Below are 26,569 nucleotides of genomic sequence, written 5' to 3'. Positions count from 1 at the left end.
CCAGGTGGCCTTTGGTAAGTGTGTATCCCAATGCTTGAAAGTTCCCCCACCCATTGCTATCAGTGTAGTTTTTAACAGCCCATTGTACCGTTCGATTTTCCCAGAGGCTGGTGCATGGTAGGGGATGTGACATATCCACTCAATGCCATGCTCTTTGGCCCAAGTGTCTATAAGGTTATTCCGGAAATGAGTCCCATTGTCTGATTCAATTCTTTCTGGGGTGCCATGTCGCCACAAAATCTGGTTCTCAAGGCCCAGGATAGTGTTCCGGGCAGTGGCATGGGGCACAGCGTATGTTTCCAGCCATCCGGTGTTTGCTTCCACCATGGTAAGCACATGGCGCTTGCCGTGGCGGGTTGGTGGGAGTGTGATATAATCAATCTGCCACGCCTCCCCATATTTATACTTCAGCCATCGTCCTCCATACCAAAGAGGCTTTAACCGTTTGGCTTGTTTAATTGCAGCACATGTTTCACACTCATGAATAACCCGGGCAATAGTGTCCATTGTTAAGTCCACCCCTCGATCACGGGCCCATCTGTATGTTGCATCTCTGCCCTGATGACCTGAAGTGTCATGAGCCCACCGGGCCAAAAATAATTCACCTTTATGTTGCCAATCTAAGTCCATCTGAGCCACTTCAATCTTAGCAGCTTTATCCACTTGTTGGTTGTTCTGGTGTTCCTCAGTGGCCCGACTCTTGGGTACATGGGCATCTACATGGCGTACCTTCACCACCAGGTTCTGCACCCGGGCAGCGATATCTTGCCACAGTGCAGCAGCCCAGATGGGTTTACCTCTGCGTTGCCAGTTGCTCTGCTTCCATTGCTGCAACCACCCCCACAGGGCATTTGCCACCATCCATGAGTCAGTATAGAGATAAAGTACTGGCCACTTTTCTCGTTCAGCAATGTCCAGGGCCAGCTGGATGGCTTTCACCTCGGCAAACTGACTCGATTCACCCTCTCCTTCAGCAGTTTCTGCAACTTGTCGTTGAGGACTCCATACAGCTGCCTTCCATCTCCGATGCTTTCCCACAATACGGCAGGACCCATCAGCAAACAAGGCATACTGCTTTTCACTTTCTGACAGTTTATTATATGGTGGGGCCTCTTCAGCACGCATCACCTCCTCCTCTGGTGACATTCCAAAATCTTTGCCCTCTGGCCAGTCCATGATGACTTCTAGAATGCCTGGACGACTGGGATTTCCTATTCGAGCTCGTTGTGTAATTAGTGCAGCCCATTTACTCCATGTCGCATCGGTTGCATGATGTGTAGAGGAGACCCTGCCTTTGAACATCCAGCCCAGAATGGGCAACCGGGGTGCCAGGAGGAGCTGTGCTTCAGTGCCAATCACCTCCGAAGCAGCTCGAACCCCTTCATAGGCTGCCAGTATCTCTTTCTCAGTTGGGGTATAGCTGGCCTCAGATCCTTTGTATCCCCGACTCCAAAAGCCGAGGGGTCGACCTCGAGTCTCCCCTGGAGCTTTCTGCCAGAGGCTCCAGGTAGGACCATTCTCCCCAGCTGCGGTGTACAGTACATTTTTTACATCTGGCCCAGTCCGGACTGGTCCAAGGGCTACTGCATGAACTATCTCACATTTAATTTGCTCAAAGGCTTGTTGTTGCTCAGGGCCCCATTTAAAATCATTCTTCTTCCGGGTCACGTGATAGAGAGGGCTTACGATCGAACTGTAATTTGGGATGTGCATTCTCCAGAACCCCACAGCACCCAAGAAAGCTTGTGTTTCTTTATTATTAGTTGGTGGAGACATTGCTGTTATTTTGTTGATCACATCTGTAGGGATCTGGCGACGTCCATCTTGCCATTTTATTCCCAAAAATTGAATCTCCTGTGCAGGTCCCTTGACCTTACTCCCTTTTATGGCAAAACCAGCTTTCAGCAGGATTTGGATTATTTCCCTCCCTTTCTCAAAGACTTCTTCCGCTGTATCACCCCACACGATAATGTCATCAATGTATTGCAGGTGTTCTGGAGCTTGCCCCTGTTCCAGTGCATTCTGGATCAGTCCATGGCAAATGGTAGGGCTGTGTTTCCACCCCTGCGGCAGTCGGTTCCAAGTGTACTGGACGCCCCTCCAAGTAAAAGCAAACTGTGGCCTGCACTCTGCTGCCAAAGGAATTGAGAAGAATGCATTGGCAATATCAGTCATGGCATACCACTTGGCTGCCTTTGACTCCAGTTCATGCTGAAGGTCTAGCATGTCCGGTACGGCAGCACTCAATGGTGGTGTGACTTCATTCAGGCCACGATAGTCTACTGTTAGTCTCCACTCTCCATTAGACTTTCGCACTGGCCATATGGGGCTATTAAAGGGTGAGCGGGTCCTGCTGATCACTCCCTGACTCTCCAGACTACGGATCAGCTTATGGATGGGAATCAGGGAGTCTCGGTTGGTGCAATATTGCCGCCGGTGCACTGTTGTGGTCGCGATTGGCACTTGTTGTTCTTCGACCTTCAGCAACCCCTCAACAGAAGGATCCTCTGAGAGACCAGGCAAGGTGGACAGCTGCTCGATTTCCTCAGTCTCCAAAGCAGCAATACCAAAAGCCCATCGGTACCCTTTTGGGTCTTTGAAGTACCCTCTCCTGAGGTAATCTATGCCGAGGATGCATGGAGCCTCTGGACCAGTCACAATGGGGTGCTTTTGCCATTTCCTTCCAGTCAGGCTGATCTCAGCCTCCAGTACAGTCAACTCTTGGGATCCTCCTGTCACTCCAGAGATATAGATGGGTTCCACCCCTTGACAGCTTGACAGCATCAGGGTACACTGTGCACCGGTATCTACGAGAGCTTTATACTTCTGTGGGACTGATGTGCCAGGCCATCTGACCCACACAGTCCAGTAAATCCGATTGTCCCGTACCTCCACCTGGCTGGAGGCAGGGTCCCTCTAACAGTCATCACAACGTTGGACACCTAAGTCATGTTGAAAGGGATTATTCTTCGTTATCACAGGCGCTGGAGTAAAATCAGCTCTTCCGCTCCATCTGGGAACCTGCTCACCAGAAACTGAAGCCGCAGCTCTCATGGGATGATTAGTCTTGGCCCTTTTTCCTATTTTCAATTCATGCACCTGTTCCTCCAAAGCTGAAGTAGGTTTTCCATCCCACTTTGTCATGTCTTCTCCATGATCCCTCAGGTAAAACCATACGGTGGCCCGTGGTGTTTGCCTTCTATATCTTCTCTCTCGAACAATAGGACGTCTTTTGTTAACAGCTGAGACCTGTGTTGGTACACGTGAGGAGCTGGATAAATCAGATAGATCGTCCCTCAATTGTTTGACATCCTGGGACAGTTTTTCCACAGCTGAGATGATGGAAGGGGTGAGATTGTCTTCGAACTCTCGGAGTTTATGAATCATTTCATCCACTGTTGGTGTTACTATGTCACCCCAGGTTACTGTTGCCAATGAATGGGCATATGATGACGGTGCATTCCGTGTAAGTTTTCGCCACATGGGTCGTGTACATTCGACTTCATCTGGGTCTATGGGTATATCTCCGTTATTCGGTTTGATGTGATAGATCATCTCTACGATGGCTGATTCTCTCAGAGACTGGATGCCTTTGTCTAAAGTAGTCCACTTGGCCGAACGACTCGTAACATCGTCCTTGTATGGAAACCTTTCTTTCACAGCTGCCAAGAGCCGCCTCCAAAGACTGAGGGACTTTTTCTCTCTTGCAATTGCTTTGTCAATTCCCCCTTCTCTAGCAAGTGATCCCAGCTGCTTGGATTCCGTACCTTCTAGTTCGTGACCATCGGCCCCATTGTCCCAGCATCGGAGCAACCAGGTGATGATGTGCTCCCCTGGTTGACGGGTAAAATCTTTTCGCATATTCCGTAGCTCGGTTGAGGTCCGAGGTCGAGAAGTCACCTCTTCTTCTTCTTCATTATGTGATGATGACTCCTGATCAGATGGTGGCCCGGGTGGTGAATACATTGTTTCTTCATCTTGCATCACCCTTCTTGCCTCTTTTTTGCTTTTTCTCTTGCGTACGGGGGCAATCGATATTGGTACGAATTGGTCCTCTGGTTTAGCTGCAGTCATCACTGTGGTTTGAGTAGCAACAGTACTTGTCGCTGGGGGTGGTGTAGCTGCTGTGGTTGGAGCTGGGGTAGCTGCACTGTCTGTTGCAGTTGAAGTTTGAGTGGCGGCTGTACTTGTCGCTGGGGTAGCTGCACTGCCTGTTGCAGTTGAAGTTTGAGTAGTGGCTGTACTTGTCGCTGGGGTAGCTGCACTGTCTGTTGCAGTCAAAGTTTGAGTAGTGGCTGTACTTGTCGCTGGGGGTGGTGTAGCTGCTGTGTTCGGAGCTGGAGTAGCTGCGCTGTCTGTTGCTTCACCCTCAGATCCAGGGACATTTTTTCCCTTTTGAAGGTGCTGGATAGTGTTGAACAAGGCCCGGTAAGCATAGGCCAAGCCCCAGCACGTTGACATGATTTGTCCCTCTCTGGTATGACCAGGATGACAACACACCTCATTTAAGTGTTTTACTAATTCTTCTGGATTTTGCACTTGTTCGGTGGTGAAATTCCAAAACACTGGAGGGGCCCACTGACCTAGATACTTGCCCATACTATCCCACACACCCTGCCACTCATGGCTGTCCAGCCTCGGGGAAAATCTCTCGGTCCCCCTATTTTTGTCGTCTAACCCCAGACAAGGCCCAAACCCGACTCTGCTTAACTCTTGAGATCAGACGTAATGGTTGTGGACAAAACACACTCTCTGTGCGTGCCAACATGGTGACCCCCATCACAATCAGCAAACAGGTCTCAACAATATTAAAAGGCCACTCAAAAATTTCAGAACTCTCAAATGATGCTGTAAACGGTCTGGGAGGGGCACTGGAGGGTCAGAGAATGTCTCCTTCAAAGGTTGACCACCCAGGAAGGAGAAAAAAGATGTATAGTTGCTAAGCATTTGTATTATATACCTCCCAAAGTATAAAGGTGGTGACCACACTGGGAACATAAGCCAGATCAGTTTCATGATCAATGATTCTATTGTATTACAAGTCATTACCATAAAATACAATGAGACAACAACCTTAGCCCAAGCCCCACACTTGAAAAACACTAACACAGCAAATACCGGCTCTAAGTAACCTACGGCATATTGAGACTGTGAGATCAAAAACAACAACTTTGAGAGCCAATAAATCAGCATTGTGACGAGTGACTATTAATCCAAAACACTGAATGCTTATCACAAATACGATTAGACACACTCCGGTCAGATCTATCGTTATCTCAACCCTTCGAGCCCCACGTTGGGCACCAAAAAGAACTGTCGTGGTTTAAGCCCCGGCTGTAAATTAGAACCACGCAGTCTACTGCCCCCCCCCACTCCCCAGAGGGATGGAGAGGAGAATCAAAAGAATGTAACTCCCACGGGTTGAGATAAAAACAGTCCAGGAACTCAGGTATAACACAAATCACTACTGCTGCCACCAATAATAATAATGATAAGAGAAATAACAAGGGAAGAGAACACGATACCGCTCGCCAGAAAAGAGAGCCCGACCGAAAAGAGCACGTGCCCTTCCGAGTAGCTCCCAGTTACATCCCCGGGCATGACGTGCTGTGGTATGGAATACCTCTTTGGCTAGTTTGGGTCAGGTGTCCTGTCCCCGCTTCCTCCCGGCCCCTCCTCCTCCCTGGCAGAGCATGAGACTCACAAAGTCCTTGGTCAGTCTAAACATCAGTGTTATCAGTTTTTTGTTCCCAAGCCAGAAGTCAAAAACACAGTGCTGCAACAGCTACTAAGAAAGAGAAAAACTGACTGCTACTGCTGAACCCAGGACACTCCCTTACCATATTTTATGAGTGAACTACAAAAAAGATGTCAAATATAGGGTAAAAAAGCTCAGAAATCCCATAGCTGCTCTGAATATCTCCTTTTTATTCCAAGGCATCCTTCAGCATACGGGTCAGGAGCATATGAGCACAACCTATGCATTTAATTAATCCTTGTTGACTTGGGAATAAGGAAGGAAAAACAAAACCAAGGCCTGAAAACATTAACTAAGAGGAAACTAAACAGGAAATAATTCAAGTTAAAAAGCTAACTAAATAAAACTAAGGCAGAATATACAATAAATAGATGACAGACAGGAACATAAAATAGATAACAGACAGATCCAACTATCTGAACACAGTGAAAGCAACTTACTACCTATGAAGATCATGGCAATTACTACAGACTTATTGCCAAATGGCATGTATGGATGTGCTAGGACAGCTGTAAATTTCAAAGACATACAAGACAACAAAACACATTATGGAAGCAAAATATTAAACTGGAAAAAAAATACCAAACTCAAAGGAGTTTGATTAATGAGTATTCCTCATTATGGAGGAATACTACAGTAACACTAGAAATTGTGCTATCATGTTTTGGAAATGAATTTAGTAATGAAATTTCCTGAAATAAGAACACTTTGCCAGAATGTAATTCACTAGGCACAATGGAGTGAATGAAAAGGGTTTCTTCTCCAATATATTTCTTTGAATGCACACTTTTTTGAGCCAATTTTCTTTATTGTATGTAGTGGATATGTGAGGGCATTCAATCCAAAAACTTTCCCAATATTCCGTAATACAGTTTTCTGTAATACTAAGGCCTACAGAAAAGCTCACAAGCTCTGCAAAATTATTATTTTTTTTTAATCCTCTTGACACCATTTATAGCATTTTCAAAGTACCTTCATATAATCGAGGTGTAAAACTATGCCTCCAGATTCTCTTTTTATAGTGTAAATGTCAGATATGCTTAGGAAATCCAGGTAACTCAGTAATTACTAACCACCTTTACAAACTTCTTCTGACTGCAATAATTTTTCTATTTTTATTTAACCAGATGCAAGAACAAAACCAAAGAAGCAAACAAGAGTAGATGAGTTACCAAAAAGTCCAAATAAAAAACCTGAAAGACTTCTTTTGGGAAAGCTTGTTCCTTTTGACTTCACAGCAGCCTGAGGTATAAAGATGAAACAGCATGTTCTGAATTTTTAATAAAAAATTACTAGCAATTTAAAAAAACTAAGCAATTTTTAATATAGAATTACTTAGTAACATTAGTGCTTGATATTCAAGAACACACCAGTAAACTCAATCTTGTCTGAAGCATAAAGTAACACAAAACAGGTCAAAACACCCTCCAGAGAAATAAATTGATTCTTGGATAGAAAAGGCATCTTATTCAGTCTTCATGTGAAATACTTAAATTATCTCAGTGATCAAATGCTCCCCTTTTGATGACAGGGCAATGAATTAGAACCACCTTTCTTTCCCTTTTTTTTAATGTTGCTAAGTAGCACTTACCCTGATCAAGGGCTTTTCAGTCTCTCAAGCTCTGCCAGTGAGGAGGGGCACAAGAAGCTGGGAGGAAGCAGAGATAGGACACATAACCCAAACTAGCCAAAGGGGTGTTCCATACCACAGCACTTCATCTCCAGTATAGAAACTGGGGGGAGCTACCTGGAAGGGACCAACTGCTGATCAGGTCAGGCTGGGTATCAGTCAGCTGGTGGTGAGAAATTATATTGTGCATTTTTGCATTGTGCATTTTTTGTGTCTGCATTTTTTGTATTTGCAGCTTGTATTGTGCACACAATTGTACATTGTATTTTTTTCTGTTTTTTCCCTATTTTTTCAGGGTTTAGCTTGTTTTGTTCATATTTCTGTCTTTATTTTTTATTATTCTTAACATATTTTACTTTATTTCAGCTATTAAACTCTTTGTATCTCAACCCATGGGTTTTACCTTTTTTTTCCCCAGTTCTCCTCCCCATACCACTGGGGAGCAGGGGAAGTGAGCATGTAGCTGCGTGGTTCTTAGTTGCCAGTTGGAATTTAAGCACAACACTAATACACTCTGGATTTTGTAAGAGAGAAAGGATTTCTCTATGCTGTTTCCTGAGGAAGTCAAATACTAAATATGATTTCAGTTCTTGTTAAGGGAAAGGTAACTTGCATTGAAATTTAATATAATGATTATATTGAAAATTATTTTAGAAATTATGCTTAAATGAATATTTATTGTTGGTTAACAGTATTTGTAGCCTGTTACTCTGGAAGTTGAAATTGGTAACCAATTTTAAGAATGAAATCCAGATAAAGAGATAATTCCATGGCTGCAAAGGAAACAAGTAATGCAGTGGTTACTGAGGTTTTCATACTAAATAATATTTTATGAGCCTATTAATATTCATTATAGTTCCAGAAGAGTAATTCTGCCTTGAAGTAGAGATACTTAATGTTCTTGCTTGTGGATTAGCTAGTGATTGTCTCCTTTAATGCACAGTCATTACTTCTTAAGTTCTGATAGTATTTTCTCCCTCCTCTTTCCACCTTTATGGAGAAATTGTGCTTTCATTAAAATTGTTAATAAACAAAACTGTGATTATGAATTATTATTTTAAATTTGCCTTGAAGTGTTCTTTACGCTATCTAGAGAAAGGTGTTTGTGGATGTTGGAACATCAGTCATAGCTTAATCTTACAGGTGCACTGCTTTGCAAAGGCAAAAATATTCTCAGAATTAGCAACATAATAAAATAGTTGCGACAATACTATAACTCATGTCACATAACCAATTCCTGATAACCAGCTAATAGATCAATTACTGATGGACTTTGCTAACCATAACTACATATGAAAATTTGCTTGGTATTTATTTTTCCCCCTCAGCATTCTGTGCCATTCTCCGTAGCATTGAAACAAGCTCACTGAAAGGCATATAACACCTCATTCTCAGACACTTTGAGCCAGCAACAAATATTACATAAGTCAATCTCTACCAATCCTCTTGTCTGAAACAATGATACTGTAACTAAGGTGTTTGGGTCTAATCTTCATCCTCTGCAATCCTGTATTTCACAGAGTCCTCTAGCAACCTACAGTACTCACACGTGAATGCACTGATGGGATTAGAAGTCAGCAGAACTCAAGTTTCATAAACAAAACCTAACTTCCTCATTATTTCTTGAGAGCCAAAGACCTTGTGAAATATCTGTTTCACCTTCTAAAAAAAATCTAATGCAGCCTTAAATTTGCTACTTGATTTCCCCAAGACAAAAAAAAAACAACTCTTTGGCATCTGGCATTAGCAAAAGTTCAAATTCTAAGTCTACAGAAGTGCAACTCATTTATTTCACATCACAATGTAATCATGTTTTATTAGTACTTCATTTCTAGATATCTGGCCTTAGAAAAGAACAGCTTATTCAAACTTAAATGTGATTGGTTAATTTTGACACTTCTTATTCAGTTCTTAAATTACCAAGTCAGTGCAACCATTCTATGGCCTATAAGAGACAGTAGCAGGGCTACGATCTTCATGACAAGCATATACAATATCTGATCTCCTAGTACCTCGATAAAATCTTTCATTTTGTGTTTATCCAGAAAGAAAGCAAAAATCAGGCAAAATTTTAAAAGAACAACAAACTTCAACTACACGATACTGTTTAAATTTCATCAAATGTTTTGAATACAAGCTCTGAAGAAAATAATGAAAAAATCAGTTATCACCAACATTGATCCAGGCAAAATCATACAATCATAGATTGGTTTGAGTTGGAAAGGACCTTAAGATCATTGAATTCCAACCCCCCTGCCATTGGCAGGGACACCTCACCCTAGACCATGTCACCCAAGGCTCTGTCCAGCCTAGCTTTGAACACTTTCAGGCTTGGAGCATTTACCACTGCTTTGGGCAACCTGTTTCAGTGCCTTTTACATTGTCAAACAACAACACTTAAGATTTTTTTTCTTTTTTTTAAAGAGCCCATTTTACTCAGTGACTTTTTTTTTAATTAAAAAATTAAAATATTTCTAACAAAACCCAAAAAATCATCACCAACAAAAAGGCTCAAACCCCACAACCCCCCCCCACAGCATTATTGGTGAAGCACCTAACAAGCACATTTATTATCATTTGGAAATCACTTGGCATCAAAATTAATTACTTAGTGGCATGTGAGAAGTTTCAGGCACACTACTTCAATCCATGAAATGGTATTTAATACCATAAATATTTACTTGATTGAAATGATCAGTTTAAAACTCTATCCTCAACAGAAGAGACCGCATTCCTTTCCAGCTTAGAATCTTTAGATTGAAAATACACATAGCACAGGTAGGAATTTGAAAGATGGATTAGGTTGAGCAGAAAAATATTTCCACTATCTCCAATAACTCCTACTCAGTATGATGCTAACTGGTATTTTCAGAGGTTATTGCTGAAATATAATACCCTTTGGAACAAGCTATTACACACAAGTTGTTGCTGAAAAGGAATTAATGGTAGCAGAAGACAGAATAATACCTCTTCCTCCCTCAGAAAATCTTTCCTCTACTATTTGTTCACCTGTGTTACTATCAAAGACTCATCATAGTTCTAAAGCTCTGACTCAGGCTGTACATTAAATACAATACTTGAGACCTCATACTGACGTCTTTGGAAGCATGTACTCAGTAAGTATTTTTTGAGTTAGGCTTTGTGGACTTGAGGATAACTTACAGAAGCCAATGGAAACTCTCATTTATTTCAATGACTTGTATAGATTTTATATTTAGATTTTTTTTCGTTGGATTTGTTAAATTCTGGTTTATTTTGCTTTGGAAATAAAGACAGGCATTAAAAAAAAAAAGAAAAAAAAAAGGATTTTTGAACATGCCCCTGTAATAACTGCATTTGACAAATTAAAATAGAAGTAAAGCTATCATAATGAAATAAGTCATTTTTTGGAATAATTTTTGAGCACTGAGAGAATCTAGTAGCTACGCATATGCAAGCATAATGAGCCCTGTGTTTATGGGGACTCCTTGCTGTTTGCCTTTCTACATGACTGACAATCATGTTAGGCAGTGGCCTCACATTTCCTCCTAAAAGCTGAGCCCAAAGACAATCTTTGTAATTTCAGCCCAGATCAACTTCTGTAATAGTTGCTGCTACTGTAGGTTTATATATTACTTCATGAAAATATCTCAGCAATAAGGAGTGCTTGAAATCTGAATTTGATATCTGGACAGGAACAGCATTTCAAGACTGAAGGTACTTCTAAATACATAAAGCAATAGTACATACAGTAATAATATACATGATCCTGAATAAAAGCTGCACAAGAGCTTAGATCCTTTTGACAGTGTTATGTGGTACCTGAAAGCAGGGGTAGTTCTTGAAACTAATGGAAGTAGGGACTATAAAATTAGGTCATATTTTGTTTTGGCCAGCTAACTCTTTCTGACAATTTCTTGTAAACCTAGTATTAATTTTTACACTCAAATCCTGCGTGTGAGGGCCTTCCATGACTCCTTTTTTGAGCATAAAATAACATCCAATATAGTTCTATACTAACAATAAGGAATTACTCTGAAAGATAAGGGGGGTTTCTTCATTTTATGTAGTATATCAATTATTACATAGAGTATTTAGTTCTATTATTTACAATAAACTTGATATTTGTACTTACTGTATTCCATCAATTCTATTCATGAACGTTTAAATCAGCATCATTCTTTCTACTGCAATGACAAATTGCCTACATTTACGTCTGCATTTGCTGAGTGATCGAAACTCTTAACTTGCTTGTGGTGTACCTTGAGGTTTTGCAACCCACCTGAAATAGCTGCTTTGAAATTTCATTTCAGATGGCATTTTAAAGAAGGAAAACAAGATTTTTTTATTTTAGAAAAGAACACTAGAGGACTAACAAAAAGAGACAGCATCCACAGCAAACATGGAATTATCTTGATACCATAGGAGACATTATGCAAAGAAGAAAAGCCTTGAAAAATAAAGGAAGCACATTGATTGACTTTTAGCTTACAGAAGATAAAGCTTTCAAGAATCTGTACTGCCCCTTTCTAGCTTTTGTTTGGCTCCATCACCTTAAGCTTTCAGTCACCCTTTCAAAAATGTTAAGGATATTTTTCCCTGTCCAAGGAAAACATCTGCTGATAGAAAACCCTTTAGCTTGGGGCTGGCTGAGGAAGAGAAACAAAAAAGAAAACCAAAACACTAAGATGAAGCTGGATCACTTTTGAGATAGAATTTTACATGATATGGCCAAAGCAGTAGAGGACCGAACCAGATGATTCCTTCAGTGCCAAGCTCCCAAAGCCTAGCTAACTTTAATCTTTCTGGGTTTTCTATTTATATTAATAGTAATTATTTTTCAGTCCCCTCTGCATACACTATTGATCTTGTTAAACTGTTATGGCATCTAGTAGACAGATATCTAGTACAGGATGCTACAGCCCTCATGATATGACCAAAACCAGCCAACACCCAGAAAAAGGCATCTGTCTTTCTGGTATGTAAAACATTATAGAAGCCAGTAAGCTTGTAACATTTTGTGAACCTGGACTTGGCACAAACCTCCAGGGTAGAGAGCACCCTCTCAAGCATCTCCTTTCTTTGTTACTGCCTCAGCATCAGACCTTCTGAATGAAGAAAGGGATTTTTCATCCGCTGCACAGAGTTATTCACATTTGGTTGTCCTGTTCATTTTGAATGTTGTCATATAAAATGCGACTGTCAAAAGTAACTCACAGAATTCAAGCAAGCATGTACACTCATGTATGTATAGATATATATATTTATGTGCATGTTAATATCTTTAAGACAGGTAATGATTATACGTTGCCCTTAAGGTGGGTTTTTTTCCTACCCCTAGATGAAAAAATAGATTTGTTGTCATTTGTAGGGAAGTCTTCATAAGGAAGCATAATCTAGTCATGTTTGATTCTGAACTTACAATCTTCAGATGACAGTCAAATTTCTGATTAGGTATGCCAGCGAAAAGATTCCTACCTGCAAATGCTACTGAAACAGAACTGAAAAAATAATCCCACTGATAAGCATTTATATTTAAATAAAATTTAATTGCCTAATCCTTTGAAAAGAAAACACTTTAAGCGAATGGGTTGTTCAACAGCATAGTAAATATAGCTTTTAATCCTATCCAACTGTGTTCAAAATCTTATCCAAGTGTTTTTAAATACCATTTGAAATCACTGCTAGAAATGTGCATGCCAGTTGTATGCCTGACTATTGCTATCCTTTTTTTATGCTCAGGCTGATGAAACAAATATCCCTAATGCCTTCTCTCACTCATTTTCCAGCTTTCTTATTTTTTCCAAAGGGTCTTCTGTGCAACATGATTCTGGGCTGAGTAGGAGATGGTGATGAACATATCAATTTAAAAATGAGAGCTGTTTAACCTTCACTAAATTCTAATATGTCTTAAAAAGTATATTTCGTACAAACTGGCTTCAACAAGTACCCTTGGGGAATTGCTACATGTAAAAAGTGTGGTGCTGTGACCCCTATTTGCCCCTCCTCTACCTTTACCAGCAAGTCCTAGCATTTCTGTGCTCATGTGACTGTCTTAACAAACAAGGCATTAGAAGCGCTTCTACACCCTTTCTTCTACTTTAAAATACTTTTAAAAAGCAAGTCTTTATAGCTACAGAAATAACGAGAAAAAAGAAAACAACAAACACCTCTACCCTTTGAATTCTGTGCAGTGGTTTTGATTAGGATCAATTTCTCCAGCATTGCAAGCCCAAATTTTCTCCACTGCCATTCAGAGTGAATAAATGTCAGTAACTCTTGCTCCAGCAGTCAGGCAGAAAAACTTTAATGAGGAGAGTTCAACAGTTCTCAAATCCATCACTCCACTGCTATTAGGGATAGAGGCAAATCCACAGGGAGTAGCAGGTATTAAACTGAGATCAGATTCTAGATGTAGATGAAAAAGGTTGAGATAAAAGAATGAAAAACCAGTGACAAACATGCGGTCAAGCTCAATGGGCAGAGGACCATGTGAGGGGTCAAAACTTCTACAAGCATTTCTTATTTAAAATAATAGCTATGGCTTTTAAAGTTCTCTAAATAACAAGTAAGATCATAATATTTTAGAAGACGATCCCCTACAGATACTACTACATGTTTGAAACTGCCCAAGCTGGTGAAAAATCTTTTCCACACTGTACAGTATGATAATTTCAGAATTACAATCTAATAATTATAACTTTGAAGTACGAAATTTAAATTGCTAAATACTAAAAAAAAAATCTGAGGAAAAAAATCACTTTTCATTCTGTTTGGAATAAATATTTTCAACATTCCTATTTCACTTTATATATACTGTACAGATTTGTCCACACCCACCTTTGCCATTTAGAACAAATACCTGGCAAAATTACACCACAAATCTGTATTTACCAGCTCCATAAATATAGTGTGTGGGGAAGTGTTCTAGATTATTGGTTCTACTGATTATGTCTAGACCACACTACTTCCCACTTGTGTGCAACACAGACTTACCAATGGCTGTTGGCATTAAGAAAAGATTATCTATGAATTCTCCATTACCAAAAATCCCTCAGAAATCTGGATGCTAATGGATCTCACTGATTTCTGCTAAGAAATTCTCTTCTATAGCACGACAGTTAAATTGTGCTCATTGATCACGTACAGCACCAGGATGTATCAAGATTTAAATGTAAAATAATAGCATTTTAGAAAAACAAACCAAGAGAAAGAAAAGAAAACTGAAACAAGAATAGGTTGATCTTCGTACTTACGAAAAGCTCTATAGAATTCTTCCAGAGCTAGGTGCTTGTCACTGTTGTAATCATCATATTTCAGCAAATCGAACAGAGAGCAGTCAGACCAATCCTTGCCAAGCTCATCCCGTTTTATTACCTGACAAGAAAATTATAACCATGAAATTACATTTGCACTCTTAAGACTTCTCTGGTATAATTAATTGTTTCTAATAATCATTTAATAGATCATTTTGAGGTTGCTCTGGTGCAATGAACTGCAACTGTGTAAAGGGATTTCCAGTTACTTTGTAATTATTTATTGCAGTTTTAAAAGTTAATACCTTCAGGACAGACTTACTGAGATTATACAAAAGTTCTTAGCATATTACACAAAAATTTTTAGCATATATAAAGAGCATATATAAGGGGGATAGTCACAAGCACTATAAAGACACTGTGAATGTTAAAGCTGATTTTACTTTACATGTATAGGAATGGTGATCAAGAAACATTTGAATACACTTGAGATAATAATTCACCATAAAACCCAAATTCAGACATTTTCAAAAATAACTAAACTCTTATAACCCTACTAATTGTATCAACTTCTTACAGGCTTTGACAAGCCTATTATCTTCCCAAAGACCTGTTATATAACTAGCTGACCTGAAAAGACTCCTGTTTCTCAATGGGGGTGTATACACTTTGTAAATAGATCATAATTAATAGCTGTTAGATTTTTAACTCAAATTAACCTCCCCCAGATAAGTGTTCTTTAATTTGCAGACATACCATTTTGGTGTAAATATCATAAATATCTCCCTCGATTTCATCTGAAATATTTTGAAGGTGTTGGTAACCACAGATATTCAGAATTCTTATTTTACATGCTGCATGTATTAAAAACACTGTCATGTAACTGAAATAACCAAACCTAATGCAACTCCTTGCTGTAAAGTTGTTGTCCTGGCTTCAGCAGCAGCAGTCAGTTTTTCTCCTTCTTAGTAGCTGGTGCAGCGCTGTGGTTTTGACTTTCGGCCTGGGAGTAATACTGATAAAGCCGATGTTTTCAGTTACTGGTCAGAATGTTTACCCTGACCAAGGACTTTGTGAGTCTCATGCTCTGCCAGGGAGGAGGGGAAGCCGGGAGGAAGCAGGGACAGGACACCTGACCCAAACTAGCCAAAGAGGTATTCCATACCACAGCATGTCATGCCGGGGGATGTAACTGGGAGCTACCCGGAAGGGCATCTCCTCTTTTCTGTCGGGCTCTTTTCTGGCAGGCGGTATCGTATTCTCTTCCCTTGTTATTTCTCTTATCATTATTATTATTGGTGGCAGCAGTAGTGATTTGTGTTATACCTTAGTTACTGGACTGTTCTTATCTCAACCCATGGGAGTTACATTCTTTCAATTCTCCTCCCCATCCCTTGGGGCAGGGGGGGGGAGTAGAAACTGCGTGGTTCTAATTTACGGCCTGGGCTTAAACCACGACAGTTGTACAGTTTAAAGTTTTGTACCAGGCATAGAAAAAATGAATGTAACTATAGTTATAGTAAGGAATGCGTTCAGATATTATTCATGTAAATACACAATATCTAAACAAGTAATAGAGAATAGAAGGCTCATTAGAGCAAAGGGAAAGGACACAAACATTTTATCCTACCAGAGGCAGTTTCTATATATTAATATAAAAGCATTATAAAAAAAAATAACCTTGTTAGTACATTAGAAAGTATGGAAACCATTCAAAAGATAAGAAATACCACCACAAAATCAGCTCTAGCTATTATTAAGTAAAGATACACATTACGCTAGCTGAATATTAGTGTTCGTTATTTCTCACAATTTAAAAGACTGCTTATTACATTCACATTAAACTGAATTAAGAAAAAATGAAGTTGTGTAGGTCTTATAGCTGAAACGTAAAGGCTAAAATTGTAGCTTGGGAAGAATCAGTAACTCTAAGCCTAGTGTAGTGATACAAGTAGCACTAAAGATACAACAGCGTGTACCAAAAACTTCACTCTAGAAGAAATCTCTGAGATTTCAAGGGCATGAAATGTGCTTGCAGTTCTAGCTGTTTCATGAAAAAGGAACATCTAGGATGAGAAGCATTGTTCCTTTGCTTTTCATAAAAGGCAGTCTGAAATAGTTAAATACGCTTGTTCCCACTAGCTTCAGTTGTACAAACAAGGATTATACTTCACACCTAAGGTGGCAAAATAAAAACTTTGCTAAAGCCCTTCAGCACCTGACACTACAGTACCACATTTTTAATTGCATATTAGCGTTCTCAGCTTCAGTCCTTTGAGTTGAAATCTGTCTTATGATGCCCTTAATTTATAATTGGCAATTTTTATTTAAAATAAAAATAATAATTAAAAAAAGATTAGCCAGAATGACTGAGATATTTTCAAGAATGATGCAATGGATCATATGGTATGATATACTCTCCTGGCAATTATTTTTCATCTTCAGTAAATTATTTTCATAAAAAATTTATCTTCAGCTATTAATTTAAATAAGAAATGCTTGTAGAATTTTTGACCCCTCACAGGGTCCTCGGCCCACTGAGCTTGACAGCATGTTTGTTACTGATTTTTATTCTTTTATTTCAACATTTTCATCTACATTTAGAACCTGATCTCAGTTTAATAGCTGCTACTCCCTGTGGATTTGCTTCTATCCCTAATACCAGTGGAGTGGTGGATTTGAGAACTGTTGAACTCCCTTATAATTTTGATTACAGAATTTTGATTACAGATACACGATTCAATGTTTGCTTATATACAGACATCTTTATGATGGCGATATACTTCGGGGTTCTCTGGAAAATTCACTTAGTTTTGATAAACACTCAAAAATTTAAGTGAGGACAGATTTTAGAAGGTACAGAAGTTATTTCATATTGTGATTAATCTTAATGATCTGTGATTTGCTGTTAAAATTGCTGTTTTAATTTTTACCCAACAGGAATTGTCTTGTGCTGGATCAGCAAAGCTGACTACTTACCAAGCCATTAACCATTAGAGAAGTCATTTAATGACTTATGTTAGCATAAGTGTTTTAAAAATCATCAGGATCAAACTGCCTGTTCACAGGATTCCCTAATATACTGTCTGAGGAGACTTTTTGCTTATTGACATTACATTTTAACAGATCTTCACATATCAGTGAAAGTTCATAATGTGGGACATCTAATGACACAGCACAAATATTCAAATGGGGCAAGAAAAACTGTCAGTATTGGTTTGAAAAAGAAACAGTGGAATTCAAAAACAAATAGTCGGGGTTTATTGCTTTTTTTCTAAATGTCTTTTTTTTCTATTTTTCATTTTCTTTTACAAATGCAAGGGGTTTAATTTACTACAGCAGCTTGCTAAAAATAATAGCTTCTTGTAAGTATTTTTAATTTCACGCCCTACATCACTACAAGAGAAAAGTAATACTATGCAGTATCAATACTGCATATACATGCACAAATAAATGATGTCAGTAATTGAAAAACCTGAAAAAATAGATGTCAGTAAGGAATCATCAGTGGCTGAAACAACCCAGTGGGATTTTGAAAATCTGGGGTGCTACCCCAATCCTTTTTTGATAATTTAAAAAAAACATTTTTAAAAAAGAAAATTGGCAGATGGTATATGCTCTTAAGGTAAATAATAACAAAATAAAAGGACAGGGCAGCATATGGAATGAAATGGATCACATGGAAGGACGTTTTCAGGAACAGGATCTGTTTTTTCATACAGCCAAATGTAAGGTCATTCATCTAAAAATAAGAACCTAGACCATACCTTAATGAGGATAAATGAGCCCTGGAAAGCATTTTATCTGAACGAGAGGAAGGATTTTCTGTGGATAAAGGATGTCTTACAATCCTAGGATCATTCTCTAGCCTAACCAAGCAGTATAATTTTTTTGAAGTATAACAAGATAACTGGGGGTAAAAAGGTGATGATTCTGGTTGTGGGACTGATTCTCAAACACAACATTCAGTTTGACTTGCACATATTAAATTTTAATATTGAGAAACTAGAAGGGAACTTCCCAAATTAGAAAGGGTCAATAAAAGTAAGCGGAAGTCTGCTGAAGACACTTTAGATTAAGAGAGCTGGGAAAAATAAACTTTTATACATCAATCTTTATAGTTTTGTGGGCACTGGTTTTATTGTTGCTTTGGTGGGTGGGTGGTGTTTTTTTTAAAGAGAAACTAAGAATTGACCATATCATATTCCATAAGTACTTTTTTTTTTTTGGGGGGGGGGAATAAATATGGATGCTTCAATTAGGCAAACAAAAGTTAACAGGAAAGGAAAAATGGATAACACCTCTGAAAGTAAAAAAAGAAAAGCTACAGAAACAATTAAGCTTGAATCCCAGGTTCTCCTTGATGTTTTCAAAACAGTGCCAGAGGTCACTCGTTTTGCTTCAGCCAAAAGCAAGGCATTACATTTTTTTAATTAAAAGTGTAGAATAAATAGAATGAAATTCCACATATATGATACACAAGTTAGTTTACATGAGGGCTTATCACACATGATCTAACCATGTGCCTTAAGTCTCTGCATAAATCTCTGTCCATGGAGGACAGAAAAGTAAAATTCAAGGAAACCGATTCTTGAGCCAATTTTTTAAACCCAGTCTGTGTTCTCCTTGGTTAAACTAAGCAGACAGTAATTAATATGGGAGGTGGAATAGAAACAGGCAACATCTTTAGAGTCACATGCTAGAAACAAAATCCTTACTATAAAAGCTAAAGACCAAGATGATCTGCACTATTCTACTAGTGTGCTAGACACATCATATGCGGGATTATTTGACTTCAGAATTCTGAGCTGAAAATATGTACCAGCGAATGTTCACAAATATTTATGCTCACAAATTTTACTTTACATTTTCATGAAGAGCGTGAAGTATTTACTTTCAAGCACATGTAAATGGTAAGACACACAGCAAAACTGCTCTCTTTATGGCTCATTGTGAAACCTCATAAATATGGAAAACTAAACTTATCTAAATTTTCTAATTAAATATGTTTTTTTTAAAGAAACATATTTATTCTTGAGAATTAAATTCTCTTTTAAACACAGAGGAGATATTTTTATCATTTGGAAAATATTGTGGGGGGTTTTTTTAACAATATAGCACACATTTTTTTCCCATGAAATTACACATTGTTAGCTAAGTTCAAAACCTCTCAGGAATTCAGTCAGTACTACTTCAGGATACTGGGAACGGTAATCTGATTAAAACTGACAAACTACATGTCAGAATAGATTGTTTCATTCACTTCAATTTGATTTCTGAGAGCCACAATGAAATGTCTGCAGATGTTTTGAAACTAGACCACAAAGAACATATATCCTTTATTAGTCCACCTTACCAAAATTTTGTCAGTGATTGATGGTCCTTATGTACTTCCCCAAATAAAATGCTACAGAAATACAACTACGAGCAAAAATTTTATAGAGAATATAGTTGTTTAGTTAAAGTGTGTTCATCTTTCCTAAAATCAAGTATCTTGTAACAACAGTATCACTCAGTGCTTGATGTCGAGTACATCAAACACCAAACATTGTGAGAATTGTGCTCCAAATTAACTTTGACTTCATGAGGGGGCTGAATTACTTTGTTGCACCATCTCCCACAGCAGTAATATTTTGTGGAAATTAAAAAGAATTGGTGATTTATAAAATAAAATTATTAATAAAGGTTGGTAAATTGTTCCTTGCTTTAACTTCCCTTAACCCAGTTAAATCACAGTTTACCCTTGGACCTAGCCAGAAAATGAACCTGGGTCCAGCTTTCTTTACAGTCTATTGGTGCGTTTTAAAGGACACTGTTTCATAAGACAGAATTTAAGTATCATTGAGACAGAGAGAAGTAACTGAAGAAGCATAACTACTTGGCCTAACCTTGGGGTCATTGGCTAGAGAAAGGGATATCCTAGACTACTCCACCTTCAGCAACTGCTTCTTCTGTATTTTGCGTTAGCGAACCACCAGACTGTGTCCACACAATCAAGTGTCTAAGGTCCTCTTGTTTACAGACATTTCTTCTCAACTTTAAGCATGGACTTTGTTCCTACCCAGAAGCTGAGAGATTAATAGCTGCAAGACTGAAGTTAGCAGTTAGATTTGCAAGGCTCACACACTTCTAAGGATCCTAAACACTCCATTTGGATGGCAGAAGACTTCAAGTTGTCTACCCATGTATATGAAATGTTCACATTTTGTAAATATATTTGGTATTAACTTAATTCCTAGATACAGGATAGAATAAATCTAATTTTAAAAGCCATCCATAGCCTTTTTTTTCCTTACATGAGATTCCAGTAGCTAAATAATTCTAATCCAGCAGAGTAACTGAATTATCCTTTATACAGGAAAATAATGGGAAGTGCTTATACTTGATAAAAAAGCAAAGGCAGTAAACACAGATCAAGTCAGGATTTAGTTCTATGATCATAGTATTTGTAAACTACATCCCACTACTAATCCCTAAAAAGTTATCTCCCCCCTCTCTCCCCATTTTAAAGTTCCAGGTAGGATTCTTATTTTTATTCTGAATCTAGAACTGAATATAGTTCATGTTCTGCTTCTCTGAGATTAGTGATACTAAAAATAGATAATAAAACCTAAATAATAAGATATACTTAACTAATAGTCAGAAATTGATGGTCAGAAATAGTCAGAAACATAGCTTAACAGGCAAAAAATGCTTCTGCCTATGCCATACATACGAAACACCAAAGTTGATTTAAAATGCAAAAATAGGAGATAGGTTTCTGTGCTGAATTAATTCCTTTTTTTGCTTTGCTTGCATGTGCAGCTTTTGCTTTATTAAACTGTCTTTATTTCAACCCATGAGTTACTGCACTCTTACTCCTCTGATTCTGTCCCCATCTCCCCATGGGGAAGTGAGCAAGGGTCTGGGTGGTGCTTAGTTGCCAGCAGGCATTAAACCACAATACATACTAACCTTTCTCTCAGTTTCATGTCCTCCAAATAACACACAGTAATACCACTGATAAGATGCAAAACCAGAAGTCATAAAGATAAAATGCTAAAAATTATTTTGATCAGAGTTTGAGAAACCAGTGCTGACAGAAAACATGCAATTTACAGTTGTAGATTCACAAACAAGTGCCACAAACTATCAGCTGGCATAAACTGCAACAGTATTATCATTAATACAGAAATAAAACCAGAAAGTTTTTGGCATTGATTTTTCTTTTTTCTTTCAGATCTCAGTGGCACAATACAGAAATAAAGTTTCAGAATCTTAATCTTTAAAGGAAAAGATGATGCCATAACTCTCGCCAAGCTGAGGCATAAAAAAAAGACATACATCCGTTCTCAATTCACAAACAAGGACCAGTTTGTTAGCAAATATAATAACTGATATTGACTGAAGAAACTCTGAGAAAAAATTACTTCTTAAAGAATAGAAACCCGAAAGAAACTCATTAAAATCTTACTTACCTATACATTTAGCAGCCATTAATGTTGTATTACACAAATTATTTATATCTATAATTCATTCAGATTACTTTTTTTTAGATAATATATAGTAGCTGAGCCATTTATAGACACAGTTTTACTCATCTGCAGAGGGTGTATTCTTCTAAGGTATGGTATATTCCTGAGATTAAGAGGTGAGGACACATGCCTACACACAGCCATAAGAATAATAGTACTCAATTTCCTACTTCAAAATTGTTTCTTATTTAGTATTTTTTACATCAAAATTTTGAATTGATGTTTTATATAAAGATGTTATAAATACCTACACACGCACACCCCTCAACCTTGTGAATTTCCCTATGAACACACATGGATATGTAACACTATCCAAAGGTTCATGACACTTCATGATCAATCTGTATTTCTGATGACACCTGTAACTGAAGCACATTAAACTGATCGTGAAAATGGCAGATTTATCTCACAGTAGGTCCCATAACTTTCAGTGATCACTCCTTGAAACGATGAACTTAGTACATTTTCTAAGAGTAGTTCATTTTGCTGTTTCTTAATTGTTGGTTGTAGGTGTTTTGTTTTTTTTTTTCTAAGTAGAATGAAATGACGCTAAGAAAATATCAAAACAAAATGCAGAAGGATGATGTTTTATAAAAAACATAATAAAAGACGTTATAAAATGTACCATTTTCATTTGTCCTGTGTCAGCCTGGTGAATAACAGAAATGTGTTCAGGTATTTGAAATCACAGATATTAGTTAATAAGTAAGAATGCTAAAATCTTTCTTTGACTCCAGAAAATAGATCATTAAAAAAGCAGGAAAGGAAGAGGAAAATTTATTATTATTATTATTATTATTATTATTATTATTATTATATATTCAACTTGCTTTCAGACTATTTCCCTTCCCTTTTCATAAAATTTTGCTTTCTTAGCTCACTAGTATGAGAAATAGGAAGACAGCAGCTGTAAGTCTAATCAGATATAGATTATTTCACTTTCACAAACAGAAGGAACTTGTGTTTCCCTGTTGATCAAGATGAAGTATTCGTACAGCTTGTGTATCTTTCACTGAGGGTAATCAGAAAAGGCCTACTGTTTATAAAATGGCAATTCTACCATACAGGAATAGCTGCATTCATCACTGGAAAAATACATTTTATTCCCATGTCTCCCTATAACACTTCTGGTTTTTTTCACATCTACACACCATCAACAATACGAATAATCAAGCAGTCTACAATGAAAGAAACACTGGCTAACAGTAATACCATTTATAACTTTATATTAAATTTGTTTGGTTTTGCATAAGATAAAACACAACAGATGAGTCTTTTCATAACTGAATATTCATAGCTAAGCAGAAGAATCAATTATCTTCCTTTATCTTAAATTCATAGAATCATAGAATAGTTAGGGTTGGAAAGGACCTTAAGATCATCTAGTTCCAAACCCCCTGCCATAGGCAGGGACACCTCACACTAAACCATGTCACCCAAGGCCTCATCCAACCTGGCCTTGAACCCCGACAAGGATGGAGCATTCACAACCTCCCTGGGCAACCCATTCCAGTGCCTCACTACCCTTGTGGTAAAGAACTTCCTCATATCTAATCTAAACTTCCCCTGTTTAAGTTTGAACCCGTTACCCCTTGATCTGTCACTACAGTCCCTAATGAATAGTCTCTCCCCAGCATCCTTGTAGGCCCCCTTCAGATACTGGAAGGCTGCTATGAGGTCTCCACGCAGCCTTCACTTCTCCAGGCTGAACAGCCCCAACTTTCTCAGCCTGTCTTCATACGGGAGGTGCTCCAGTCCCCTGATCATCCTCGTGGCCCTCCTCTGGACTTGTTCCAACAGTTCCATGTCCTTTTTATGTTGAGGACACCAGAAGTGCACACAATACTCCAAGTGAGGTCTCATTAGAGCAGAGGAGAGGGGCGGGATCACCTCCTTTGACCTGCTGGTCACGCTCCTTTTGATGCAGCCCAGGATACAGTTGGCTTTCTGGGCTGCAAGCACGCACGGAAGCCGGCTCATGTTCATTCAGTCAGCTGATCGGAGCTAGCCCAGCTAGAGCTGCAGCCAGCATGCTTCAGCGACCGCAAGGTTCAGCAGAGATTAGGAAAATCAGAGGGGATAGTGCAGAGACATCGCGATTCCCGACATCGACCGCACCCCTGCCCCTTGCCTTGAAAGAGCCTCTGAGAGGGCAGCGACCGGTCACTGCCCACCGGGCGCAGGGAAGAACAAGCAGGTCGTGTTGTGAACCCTGTTGCTGGTGTCCCAGACTGCTGACCAATATGGTCGCCTCCAGAAGGAGAGCTTGCAGTAAGGAGACTGTAACAACTCAGACAGAGATCCCGTCCCAAACCGTGGCTGTTCAGGTCTCTGGCTGCAGGGAGTGCCAGAGCCTGCTGCTGCTGAGGGAGGGAGGCCAGCATTCCACCTGTGTGAGGTGTGAGCAGGTAGAAGATCTGCTTAGATTGGTGGCAGAACTTAAGGAGGAGGTCAAGACGCTGAGGACCATCAGGGAGTGTGAAAGGGAGATCGACTGGTGGAGTAACTCCCTAGCGTGCCAGCAGGAACGGTTCCAGGGAGATACCTCCCAAAAGGGGATGGACCCCCTGTCCTCTCAGACAGAGGGGGATGGCCCGAGACAGCCCCTGCCCTGTAGCTGTCACGCAGAGGTAGGGGACCAAAAAGACGATGAGGGTTGGAAGCGAGTTCCAGTTTGGAACCGTGGGCAACCCTCCTCCCTTCCTGCCCTGCTTCCCCAGGTGCCCTTCCGTAATAGGTTTGAGGCCCTGGATCTTGATGGAGAGGTAAATGAGGATGTGGTGCGAGGCCGGCCTACAAGGTCACATAGGAAAAGGCGGTCGACTTCACGCCTCAAGACTGCCTCTGGTAAGAAAGAAAGAAGGGTCATTGTAGAAGGTGATTCTGTTCTGAGAGGAACAGAGGGCCCGATATGCAGAGTTGACCCTCATCATAGGGAAGTGTGTAGTCTGCCTGGAGCCCAGATCAGGGATATCACCAGGGCGCTCCCCAACCTGGTGCACCCGACAGACTACTACCCGCTGCTGGTCTTCCAGACAGGTGGGGGGGAAGCCGCTTCCCGCAGTCTGAGGGGGATGAAGAAAGACTACAGGGCCTTGGGGCGGATGGTGAAAGAGTCTGGGGCTCAAGTGAACTTCTCCTCACTTCTTCCATCTTCTGGTGATGATGTGGGACTGAATGGGAAAATTCAGTCCGTAAACAATTGGCTACGAGACTGGTGCTGCAGGCAGGGCTTTGGATTCTTTGATAACAGCTGGTTTCATAAGGTTCCAGTCCGGATGATGGCACGTGGGAAAGGTTTAACTCACAGAGGCAAAAGGATGCTGGGGCATGAATTAGCAGGGCTCATTTGGAGAGCTTTAAACTAGATTTGAAGGGGGATGGGGTTGTAACTGGGCTTGCCCCAGTGGGGCAGCACTGTAGGATTGATGAAGACTGGGAGGCCTCCTATAATCCTAGGGTGAAATTGGTGAGCTCAGCTCCCTCCTTGAAATGCCTGTACACCAATGCGTGCAGCATGGGAAATAAGCAGGAGGAGTTAGAGACCTGTGTTAAATCAGGAGATTATGATCTGGTGGCAATTACAGAGACGTGGTGGGACAGCTCACATGACTGGAATATAGTCATGGAGGGCTATGTCCTTTTCAGGAAAGACAGGCCAGCCAGGTGGGGTGGTGGGGTTGCTCTTTATGTGCGAGAGCAGCTGCAATGTACTGAGCTCTGTCCAGGGACAGGGGACGAGCAAGTTGAGAGTCTGTGGGTGAGAATTAAGGGGCAGGCTGGCAGGGGCGATACTGTTGTGGGTGTCTGTTACAGGCCACCAGATCAGGGTGAGGAAGTTGACGAGGCCTTCTACAGGCAGCTGAGAGCGGCCTCACAGTCACAGGACGTGGTCGTCGTGGGGGATTTTAACTTCCCTGATGTTTGCTGGAAGGACTACTCAGCAACCCAGCCACAGTCCAGGAGGTTCCTCCAGTGTATGGATGATAATTTCCTCATGCAAATGGTGGATGAGCCAACCAGGAGAGGAGCGCTGCTGGATTTCATCCTCACTAACAAGGAGGGTCTGGTCGAAGCAGTAAAGGTTGAGGGCTGCCTTGGTTGCAGCGACCACGAGAAGGTGGAATTCAGGATCTTGTGTGGTAGGACCAGTACAATAGCAAGTAGAATTGCAACCCTGGACTTTAGCAGGGCAAACTTTGGCCTTTTCAAGCAATTGCTAGGCGAAATCCCATGGGCAAGGCTGCTTGAAGGTAAAGGGGCCCTAGATAGTTGGTTGGCATTCAAGGATTGCTTATTCCGAGCTCAAGATCAAAGCATCCCGACACGTAGGAAGTCAAGGAAGAGGGCCAGGAGACCTGCATGGCTAAATAAGGAACTGCTGGGTATGCTCAAGTGGAAGAGGAGAGTTTACAGGTCATGGAAGGAGGGG

General features: G+C 39.9%; 1 protein-coding gene across 1 annotated transcript in view; it reads right to left on the bottom strand.

Annotated features, from left to right (window-relative positions):
• The window catches only part of FSTL5 (follistatin like 5), a gene marked incomplete at both ends in the record, with an annotated part of 323,640 nt that overhangs the window by 140,927 nt on the left and 156,144 nt on the right, over window positions 1–26,569 (bottom strand). Inside the window, one exon of the mRNA XM_080617101.1 lies at window positions 14,624–14,744. Coding sequence (XP_080473227.1) covers window positions 14,624–14,744 — 121 coding nt within the window. The remainder of the gene's footprint in view (window positions 1–14,623; window positions 14,745–26,569) is intronic.

Source organism: Psittacula echo, assembly GCF_963264785.1.
Source record: "Psittacula echo genome assembly, chromosome: 1".
Classification (NCBI taxonomy): domain Eukaryota; kingdom Metazoa; phylum Chordata; class Aves; order Psittaciformes; family Psittacidae; genus Psittacula; species Psittacula echo.
This window is presented reverse-complemented; position numbering and strand designations above follow the sequence as displayed.